A 12,021-nucleotide genomic window follows, 5' to 3' on the forward strand; every position below is an offset into this window, starting at 1 on the left:
TTTAAGGAACGCGGTTTTACCCTACCGTTGTTGGCCATTGATTACCGGTAATCAAGCCAGCGTACGCTAGACGGACTCGATGACGTCCATATGGTCGAACGTCGCGTATAGGCGGTCATCGGCCGTGACTGCCCTGCGCATGGCGTCGGCGAACGAGCGCATGCGATCTATATTTATCGCGGCGATATAATCGCGCACGATTGAAAAGTCGTTTACGGCAGGCCGCGCGGGGCCGGGGCGAGGCGCGGGACCGGGCGCGAGGGCGGGGCGCGGCGCGAGCAGGGGCTGGGGTGCCGGTGGTTTCCCTGCCAACGTGAGCGGCAGCGGTTTTGCCCACGCGGAGACGGTGGGCACCGGTGCCGGCACGAAGGCAGGTTTCGGCGCGCGGGGCGCCGAAGTCTTTGGGCCGACGGTTTTAGATGGCGCGTTGGCCAGACGCTTCCGCGGGGCCTTGGGGCACCCGCGGTAGTTGGCTGTGTGGCCCTGCTTCTGGCAGAGCACACAGCTCGGCGGTTCGGTCGCGGTCTCTTTGACCCGCGAACAGTCGGCTGTCGCGTGGTCACCGAGGCACTTTACGCACCGCGGACGCGCGTGGCAGTTGCGCGCGGAGTGGCCATACAGTTGGCACCTATGGCACTGACCGGGAGTGCCTTTTTTGTGTGGGGCCTCGACGGTGACCCCTGATAACCCGCAAACGGTGCGGAGGCTTGAGGCAATTCGTTTGCCTTCGGCGGTTGGTTCCAACGCGACGAGAACCATGTTATACGCGAATTTATCGCGCCCGCTGTGCATACGGTGCACACTTATGATTGGGTAAGTTTGCCTGATTAGGTCTTCCTTGATTAGCTCGACGTCGAGCTCTTTTGGTACTCCGCGTATTACTACGCGGAGCTCGCGGTCCTCCTGGAGTGCATAGGTGTGGTATCCTATGCTCTCCTTTCGGAGGTAAGAAGTGAGGGCCCTATGGTCGCCCGGCGTTGCGACCTTTATTTGAATCCCGTGCGCAAGATTACGCGCTTGGGAATAGTTGATTTTGTTGGCCGTAAGGGCCTGGGATACCCGGTTCCACGCGGATTTTTCACGTAGGATTACGGGCGGGGGCGCGGGAATTTTGCGGACGGACGCGGGTTGGGGTCGCGGCGACGGGGTTGCGCGGCGAGGGGAGTCGGGTGAGACCACGACTTTAGGCCGCGACGCGTTCGACGAGTCCACGACACACGGCCCACGTGTTAAGTGGTTACCTTAATTCTTAGAAAATAACAATGCCAATGCATCACAGCGACAGTGAAAAGTTCAATTCATCACGCTCAATTCGATTATTTATCAAATTAAGTCTAAGAACAAAAACAACAAATTATGATAATTCTTTAATCTTAATAAAACTTCTACAACATACTTAAAAGAAAATTTAGTTTTTACTTTTGCAACTTTATGGCTGTAGACAAATTTTTAATTTTATCTCCTTTAACACACACAATTTCTTGACAAGATACGATTGTCATGAACATGCTCACGGTTCACCTCGTACCAGAAGCTGTTTACATCATAATCAGGACAGCGCCACGCACCTCTAGACAAGCACAATAAAAACAAGCACACGAAACACACTATGAAAACTGGATTTAATCAAACAGACGTCTTAACAACAAAATGGAGAAAGATTCGACGAATTTAAGCGGATCGTTACAACCGAAAAATTATGTACATAGAACATTAATAAAAAACTATAATAACTGTATAATATTATATAAAAAGAACATAATAATATCGAGGGGTGAAAGGATATTTGGTTTAAGCGAAATTTCGTTTAATACGTGACATTTATCTTTGTACTTAAAGATCCGTTTTATTTAGTATTAGTATCAACAAATCATGAATGGCGACGTTTATTGTTAGACCCACATCGGGGTCATAGCGCCAGCGCAGTAGTAGTAAGTAAGTACTATCAACAATTCGATGTTTTAATTGAACTTTTCAATTATGCTTACCACATCCAAATAGCAGAAGTTTTTGGTCATGATATTTTTTCCAAAATTTAAACTTTAAATGGCTCTCCTGTACAGCTTCAAAAATGACGCTTAAACAAAAAAATAGCCTTTCCCCTCATCGAAATAGATGTAATACATTACAGAATATAACTATAATAAAACTGTATTAATTATGAAGAAGTTCGAACAGGGTGGCAAATTTAAGAAATTAATCGGGAACTTTTTGGCGGGAACGCGAAGAGCGAAGTTAAGTGATTAGTTTTGTTAATTTATTGTTTCTTCAGGTTTGAATATTAAGTAATAAAGACAGCTTAGTAACTGTTTACGATCTGTGAAAGTGCACAAATTAGGAGAAATGAAACAAAGCCGCTGGATGTAGCTTCTTGGGTTCTTCCAAAAAGTCCATTGATAAAGTTTCAGCAAATTCCCTCCATTTTACTGCGATAATATTTCGATATTTTTCAAATTATTTAACAGAGTATTTAGGTAGGTCGAGGGTTTATCAAGAGATAGCTAACTATGAGATCGAGTTTATCTATTGAGAATTTAACAAGCTCGACGCTAGAAACAACGCCGCACTAAAAAACCTATTGCCTTACTGAAAAATCTAAGAAAAAAAATTTCTTCAGTTTGCAGTTGGCTACTACTTAAATTTTCGTTACTACAAATTTATTTTTTCTGTTCGACACATTCTAGTTTTTTATGCGGCTTCAGGTAATTCAAATTGGATGTCTCCTGCGAGCTTCTGTCTCTGGTAGGCCTAAGCCTGACATCAATCCTATTATTGAGAACAGGCTTAGGATAGCTGAAGACCAAAAGGATCCGTGTTTATGTCCCTAAAAATCGTATGATAATTACAATTGTGTGGTGTCCGCCTTGAAGGGCGTGAATCCATCTCTTCCAGTGTAAATAGTGACTATGAAATTTACTAGAGATTGGGCAGCAGCATTCTCTGAGTATTACACAATTACAGTGATAAAAACCAAGCGGTATTTACTGGTGATAGGCTTATTGTAGGCGCGTTTTTTTTTAATTTATTTTTTATTGCTTAGATGGGTGGACGAGCTCACAGCCCACCTGATGTTAAGTGGTTACTGGAGCCCATAGACATCTACAACGTAAATGCGCCACTGAGATATAAGTTCTCAGGTCTCAGTATAGTTACAGCGCGTTGGCATAATTACCACTATTTTGCCGCGAAGCCGTTATTCGTTCCACTTTGAAGAGTCAAAAAGACAAACAGCCGTTACACATTATTGAGACTTTGACATCTTGACTTATGGTGCATGGTGGTATTTACATTGTGATATTCAAAGGCTCCAGTTCCTCTTCCCCTAAAAGGGAAGATATATAAGACCTTAATAAGGCCTGCCGTCTTGTATGGATCAGCTTGTTGGACCACTAAAGTGACGGATGAAAGGCGATTGCATGCAGCAGAGATGCGAATGTTGCGATAGATGTGTGGAGTAACGAGAATGAATAGAATACGGAATGAATATGTTAGAGGAAGTCTGAAAGTGGCACCTGTGACAGAGAAGCTGAGGAGTGCGCGTTTGGGATGGTATGGACATGTGATGAGACGAAATGAAAATGAGGTTGATAAGAGAGTGTTAAGTATGAATGTGGAAGGATATAGAGGAAGAGGTAGACTTAAGAAGAAATGGATGGATTGTGTGAAAGACGATATGGGTAAGAGGGGAGTGATCGAAGAAATGGTACCTATATGATAGAAGAGTATGGAAGAAGGGCAGGATAATGATGAATGATGATTCATAGGCTCCAGTACTGCCATGTAAGTCGAGCATTCGTTCCTATCTATTTAATTAATCGTTTATTATATATAGAAATTTGCGTTCAGTTGTACATAATATCTATTCAAAACTTACCAATAGAAGTACATAGGGAGCAATCGCTGCCGCTATACCAGAAATCAAATTGCCCAAAGCCATTCCAGACTGACGCTTGGCAGTAGGATAAATTTCCATATTAAGTAGATTGATAATGTAGTAAGATATAGTTATAGAGTATCTATTTAAAACCTGTACGAATATCCAAATCCATTCGATATCTGGCCACATGACAAAATCTGAAACAAAAATAATAATATTAAAATTAATTCTGGAAAAACGCCCCATTGAGCTATTTATTACGTGTATTAATATCTAATAATATTGTAGTCTATAAGTCTGCCGATTGAACGTATGTCCGCCAGCTTGTAGTAGCCAATTATTCTCAGTTAGGTACCTATTTTAAGTTTGGCGAAAAGGTCTAATTTACACGCTTGGTGTACTTCACATAGGTACTTTTGAATTTAGTATTTATAAGCAATCCATACCGACTTTTACAAGTGATTTCGATTGTATTAACATAGAAAAAAAAATCCATGGAGGATGGTACTTTATTTCCAGATAAAAGGTACTTCATGTATTTTTTAAGCTCAATACAACGTGTATACAAGTTTCAAGATGAACCATTCGGTACTTAAGCAATTGAGTCGTTAAAGCATAATAAACAAACTCGCTTTTATAATATTAGTGTGGATAAATTGTATGAACCGTATTTCAAAGGAAATCGAAAACATTTAGCAAACACCTATAATAATATTCATACTAATATTATAAATGCGAAGATAACTGTCTGTCTGTCGCGCTTTCACGCCAAAACTACTGAACTGATTTAAATGAAATTTGGTACACAGATAGCTTAGAGTCTGAGGAAGGACATAGGTTACTTTTTAATGCGGAAAAAGGTTGTAAAGGGTTGAAAGGAGGGATGAAAAGTTGTATGGAAATATCTTCATTTTAGAGCTAAAAGCTTGAAACTTATTTTTTAGGCTGTGGATCCCAAATAAATAAATATGACACTAAGCTTATATATCAGAATAACACATAGGCTATAATTTATAAAAATATAGTGTGAATTACCCAAAATATAACGATAAGTGACAAGAACGAAGGAAAAAAATCTGCCATCTGCGAGCTATTTTTGCGTGCGCCGTCCGCAAAAACCGTTGGAGCTACACGTATTTAATGTAAAATGGAAATATTTATCTCAAATAGTCCTACAAAAAAGCCCGTGACAGCAGCTTTTATTGGTAAGCCGTTATCGCCAAAATAGTGAACTATTATTAAAAGAAGGGGAAAAATTAGATTTTTTGTTTGTTCTTTTTTTATTGTGTTTGTTACTGTCAGAACCAGATTTATATGAAAGAATGAATTACAGTTTCCGAAGCGAAGCGGGGGCGGATCGCTAGTTATTTTTTAAGGACGAATACCTATCGATGTTCAGTTATTTTCATTTCTTTAATACTACAATAAACTATTGGGCAATAATTCTAAAAACCAACCTTTAAAACCAATTATGACCCATGCAACAGACGACACACCAAATGAAACCACACAGGTATATCGACGACCTATATTATCGGCTAACCAAGCTCCTGAAAAGTGCCCTGGTATTTCAGCAAGTGACTGAAAAGCAAAATCTAAAAAAGGATTTGTTTGTGAGCTTTCTCCTGAACTTAAAAAGCTGACGGTGTAACTTAATGTTACTGATACCCTAAAACAATATTTAAAGGTAAAATCTGTAATTTGTAAGGGCGCTTTAACGAATTTCTGTTTCAGAAAAACACCAATAAAATCTTATACCATATAAAAAGCTGTAAAATCGTAAGAAGGGCTAATTCCTTGTTGGAAAAAGAAGAAGGAATCCAAATTGTTTTTCGGTGTGTTCTTCATGCGATGCTGAGATCAATTGTTTTGTTTGGCTGTTCAACGCAGTGCGATTGTCTTTCGCTATTTGCTCTAAAATTTTCTCACACTCTTTGTTTCTTTGATTTATCCACAACCATTGCGGAGATTCGATCATCTTCCTGTAATAATAAAAATATTACAATGTTCTTTAAAAATCAAAAAGTATGTCTAGTATTATTTTTTATAGTAGGTATCTCCGGTTTTCGAGGGTCGTAGATATAATTAAAAAAAAAACTTATCGGCTTAATCTCGCGTTTATTCAGGTCTGGTCCCGGACAACGAAAACTGTGATGTGAGTATTCGAAATGTCGGAAATATTATAGTAAAATGAAAATGTAAGCGTCTTCATAAATCGCAAAGATTGGTTTTAATTATTATTTTCTATTTCATGAAAAATAAAGTTTTAATATTTACCAAGACCACAGTAAATATGGCAATTGCGTGACTGTCGTCGTAATCATAAATAATTTCCATTCTCTTATCCACCAATATAATAGGGGCATCAGGCACAAACCAACACTTGAAGCAATAAATCGTAATTTAGCGATACTCGATCTTCTTTTAGGAGATGATATCTCCATTGAAATCGAAGATGTGCATTGTAAGGCAGAAGTCGCTGGGAAAGCGGCTATTAAACATCCTATACTAAATATGACAACGGAATGACTAAAAATTATTGATATCGTTCTTCCAATCACGAGTAATAACAAGGAAATCATGTACGTTAACCGTCGTCCATACCTAGAAAAGAGATAAAATTATGACATAAAACTTTTGACAATAAATATTATGATGATAATACGTCTTAAAATTATGAATAAAGAAATACCCCCAGTGGTACTTAAATAACTTAGAATGCCAAACAAGAAGAGCGACTTTCCGGTCGGCTTTGTCTTATCTGTGTGTTTAGTGCGAGTTTTTTAACGTTCTCGATAGCGTAAAAGTAAACTCAAATTTGTATGGAGTTGGAACTTTTGCGTACGTTTGCTGCTAGGGGCGCTGTTCCAACTGCATACAAATTTGAGTTTACTTTTACGCTATCGAGTACGTTACAAAACTCGCATTAAGCACACTGGGGACAAGGTGAGGCATTTCACGCGGACTCGTGATTCGTCGGTGCCGTCAACTCGTACCCCTGCGATACCTTTCTGGGTCAGCACCAGCATAGGTAGGGGAGCGCGGTCACCAACCCCCTATTGCTCTTTCACAGTACGCGACGATTATTCATCGACATGAGGTTATTTGCCCATTAACGATACTAAAATCAATAAACTTGAACCTCATAATTAAAATAAAACGCTAAAAAATTCAACATTTCTGGGTTTATAATACTTATTAATAATAATTTATTTAACAAGACTTACGCATCACCAAACCAACCAAAGATAAGTGATCCAACAGTTTCAGAAATCTTGTTGTGTGATAAAATGTTTATTACATAATATTCTTTTTCGCACACCCAATTGTTTTCTGAAGGAATCGTACTTTTGTACCAAGTATTATCGTATCGGTAACGTTGGCAATCTGAAATGTATTTTATTTTGTTTTCATTGGAAGCTATTAAAGAATTAAGGGCTATTTTTTATTATAAGATTTTACAAAATCCATATCCTCTAAAGAAACAAGTTAATTCACATGTGGTGCGCGAGGCAACTGAAATAAAATATACCCTACTTTAATATAGAAGATGATTGATATTCATCTAACACCTGTGAACATCTTATGAATCGTGAATATGAAAACCTAAGTTAAATAAACTGCCAGATTTCATGATATTCTTTAACTTTCTGTATGCAACAAAACTTAAATACCGAGATGTAAATATCATATAATAGATAATTTTACGGTAGCTGTCGCAATAGTCAAATTACGACAAAAAAATAAGCTAAATGTGAATTATTCGAAACGTCGTTGATATTATAGATAAACAACAAAATCAACGAGATCAAACCTAAAAGTACTTCTAATTATGTCTAATTAAGTAACCGTAGAAAATTCTACAGAATATTTTAAAGCAAATTCGTTCAAAAGTCTCTCAATGGATCACGATTCCGATCCGCTGGTAGATTTCGCAAACCACTGCTCTTGCTAGGGCTAGTGTTAGCAAATTCTCTAGGTTGAGCCAGTGAACTCACCTACCCGTCTATAAGCTACCAGGGAAAAAAATTCATTACTTTTTTTTCTTTGATGTTTTAATAACTTTTGCTAATTGAATACATACACAAAATATGTACTTTCATTTTAATGTCACAACCACCTTTCTATTGGAGATAAGACTGATGTAATTTCAATTCGTACCTGTGATGTTGTTATTTTCGTCATAAATTAAGCAATTGCTGAATATTGTCATATTGCCGCCTAACTGATTCCTGCAAAATTAATGAATCAAATACTTAATTACAATTGATATAAAAAAAATATAATCTAGATGTTATATAATATTAATAGAGTTTTTGTGTTTTAAATTAAATAGTTTAAGTATACATAATACGTAGGTGCAATCACAACAACAAAAAAATGCCATTTTGATAGCGAGTGTACCCACACTAAAATATATACTAATTAAAAAATTTATATGTAGTTCTCCTTTCGTAATTTGACAAACTAGGCTTAAGATTTGAACTTATCATTTGCTTCGACCACTGACTACGATTATTCTATTCTGTGTAGACTGTACATACTATTATTTTTAAAATGCTAAATACCTACTTAAAGCCGTAAAAGTTCTTACCAGTTATTTATCACAATTTTTAATCTTTTCAATCGTATGTACGAGATTAAACTACAATGAATGATGTAAAAAGAGAATTGGTATCACTTACTTCGGAACCCACATTTCCTTCCAATCTTCTCTGTTCACATTCTTAGGAGCGTCTGGTATCTCACAAGTATAGGGAATAATCGTGAGGGCCAGAATTATATTGTTAAATGCCATAGACCATAGGCAAGCTAGTGCTACATTGTATAAATAGTCGTATTTTTTTTGATATTTTTCAGTTTTTGTCACTTCGGAAAGAGCTCGATGATATAACGATGGTGTTTCCATTTTTTTCAATTCTCTAACTAATATTTTAACACTATGTGTACATACTTCAAATGAACGAAATGTACTACTCAACTCCTTAAACTAAATAACTGATAAGAAATAATTGATAATTCATACCATTAATAAACTAAGGTCATAATACATAATAATAGTATTTATCTGGCATACCTACCTAATTTCCAGTGGCGCGGTGTCCGTTTTTATAAAAACTTAGTAAGTCGGAGCAAAAAGCGGTAAACTTAGAGAACAATAAAGGCATTAACGATGTCTTCTTGGATCAGTTTTGTAGAGAAATATGTAGACTTTAGCCTACTATTACTATACATTTAATCACTGGTAAGCATGACATAGCTAGTGTCTTGCACAGCCACTTCGATACGGTTAAAAAAGTGGCTTTAAAAAGAGATGTTGATAACTAAGAAGGTCATTATATGAAAATGAGAGACATCATACATTTGCAACAATTCGAGGATCACATCAATACAACTAAAGAAAATATGTTTCTAAATATAATTCTAAACACAATTTAAACATAAAATTGTTTGTTGATTTTTTGGTTGCATTTGATGAGTATACGGTACTATTGTATGTTAATTCTCGAGATTTACAGTTGTTTCTCTATTCTGTCTTATAAAATTAACTATAATATTCTTAAAAAAAAGCAATAAATATTTTTCTATAAGCTAAATTATGAAATTAAATATTAAATTATATTAAAATAAATATCTACGATTTAGCTTGCTGAATTGACTGTACTAAGATCTTTTCGTTCTCGGTTAATTTCATCATTATTATATGTACTGGTTTATAAACGTGTGTTGTACATTTATTTGGAAATGAGATATCCCTGCGTTTCTGCCTGACTCTTCTCAGTTGCTCTCCTCTGCATTTCGAATCGATCTTAAATACATGACGATTTAAAAGCATCTGCAAAGGCCTACTTGAATATACCTAAAGCTTTTTGCTTTTCTATTTACCTATGTTACGGCCTGGCCACGGGGATCGGCGGTGCGAACAGCGAAGCGGTGGACGAGGCGACCATTCGCGCAGCACCGTTTGCAGGCCACGGGTACTCACGTTCGCCGCCGCGACTAGTAAGGAAGTCCGACAGCGAAATGTCTATATCGAAATTATCTCGATATTGCTTACAAATTAATAGTTTTTTGGTTCAGGACCTATTATTTGGAAAATATTGTGAAGTACATGATTTGAATAAGAATCGGAGTATACCTATAGATGGAGAATTCCACAAGAAGTACGAGAAATACTTTGGGTGGCTAGACTTCCAAATAGCTGGTCTAGCTAGTACTTCAGCTTTTTTTTTATTGCTTAGATGGGTGGACGAGCTCACATCCCACCTTGTGTTAAGTGGTTACTGGAGCCCATAGACATCCACAACGTAAATGCGCCACCCACCTTGAGATATAAGTTCTAAGGTCTCAAGTATAGTTATAATGGCTGCCTCACCCTTCAAACCGAAACGCATTACTACTTCACGGCAGAAATAGGCAGGGTGGTAGTACCCACCCGTGTGGACTCACAAGAGGTCCTACCACCAGTAATTACGCAAATCATAATTTTGAGGATTTCATTTTTATTACACGATGTTATTCCTTCACCGCGGAAATCAATCGTGAACATTTGTTGAGTACGTATTTCATTACAAAAATTGGTACCCAGCTGATATTCGAACACCGGTGCATCGCTCAACACGATTGCACCGGACGTCCGTTAGGCCACGACGACTTTAAAAATAAAAATAAAAAATAAATAAAAAATATAAAAATTTCGGCGTTAATTTTTTCGCGGCGAAAACAAATAAACTCATTTAATCACTGTACTATTCGCCGCGACTACCGCTCGACTCCGTGGCTCGCGCCGTCCGTATTCATGCATTTGTTTTGCTCGCCCGCCGCATCGCGCGATTCGCTCGGTACATTTCGCCGGTCGCTTCGCCGGTCGCCGGTGCGCGTGGCTTGTTAGGTACATTTCTATGCGCTTATTTTAGTCGCTAGACGCTTCGCCGTTCGCACCGCGCGAATATTCGTATCGGCGAATGTCCCGTGGCCAGTTAATTGTTAAGATAAGATGTTAAGATAAAGAAGATAAAAATCTCAATAATTCAACCTAAATTTAACTTTCAATATCAGACCATCCAGACCATAGATATCATACAAATTATAATGAAATATAAATTAGGCTATTCTAGTTTTAAGTGCCTCTCTTTTGTTAAATTCATATGCAACGACCTTTCAACGCTGAGAACGAAAATACAATTTTGTGTTCGTTATTTACTCGTATATAAGACTCCCCGCGCACTAGGCAGCCTGGCTGCAGCAGCCAGACGAACATATGGCGTTGTATGGGAGCCCGTGCACATAAGCAGTCCGGAACTCTTGGCTGCGGCAGCCATTACAACGCGCCTGTTGCACGGCAGCCAATTGGCTGCACGCAGCCAGAGTGAATGTTGGCGAATATATGTGGCTGCCACATGGAGTTAATAAGTACCTACAATATAAAAAATAGTATAAAATAATAAAAAAAATATTTAAAAAAATAGCTGCCGCAGCCTGGCTGCGCAGCCGAAAAGCCTAGTGCGGGGAGCCTTACTGCTTCATTGCGTTTCTATACGTCATCGTCGTGACCTAAATGATATTAAATATCATGTGATGCGAATCAGCCGTTGTTCATATTTTTTTCCTACCTATTCTAGAATCACCTCGAGGGGTCATGCTAGATTCGCCGAACAAGTAGATGAACTCACGGGGCTCTAGCCTGACGTGACGTTTCGTCAAGTATGAAGTTCAGTGAAAAGTGAATGAGGTGTCAATTGTCCATACAAAATATCTATCATCATCATCAGCCTGCGGCAGTCCACTGCTGCACATAGGCCTCCCCCAAAGCTCGCCACTGAACCCGATCTTCGATAGATGGCGGAATAACCATCAACAAAACCGCTCGGTGCGGAAATCTCCTGGCCGGTAACGGGCAGCAGCATTACCGGTGCAAGGCACCGAGCACTGCGATCGCCAACCCGCCTGCCAAGCGTGGCGATTACGGCATAACCCCCCCTTATGGCAGCTACAAATAAATGAAGAAAATATCTATCAAATACATAATATTAAAATTTTCTTTTGAAAAATGAAACCATTCCATCAGTATTTTCTTATAACGTTGTCACGTTCAACTATCATCAGTAAACTGACTACAGACAACCGACTGTTTTTTCCTACTT

At 38.4% G+C, this 12,021-nt stretch overlaps 1 protein-coding gene across 1 annotated transcript; it reads right to left on the reverse strand.

The window, feature by feature from the left end:
• Positions 1-1,357: 1,357 nt before the first annotated feature.
• LOC114248734 (solute carrier family 22 member 1) lies at positions 1,358-8,929 on the reverse strand. Its single transcript, XM_028182123.2, is given in 9 exon segments — positions 1,358-2,824; positions 3,875-4,074; positions 5,335-5,546; positions 5,636-5,687; positions 5,690-5,859; positions 6,155-6,481; positions 7,105-7,264; positions 8,039-8,109; positions 8,563-8,929. Coding segments are annotated over 9 exon segments (1,533 nt in total). The 5' UTR covers positions 8,787-8,929; the 3' UTR covers positions 1,358-2,707.
• Positions 8,930-12,021: the final 3,092 nt, after the last annotated feature.

Source organism: Bombyx mandarina, chromosome 10 (genome assembly GCF_030267445.1).
Source record: "Bombyx mandarina strain Sakado chromosome 10, ASM3026744v2".
Lineage (NCBI taxonomy): Eukaryota > Metazoa > Arthropoda > Insecta > Lepidoptera > Bombycidae > Bombyx > Bombyx mandarina.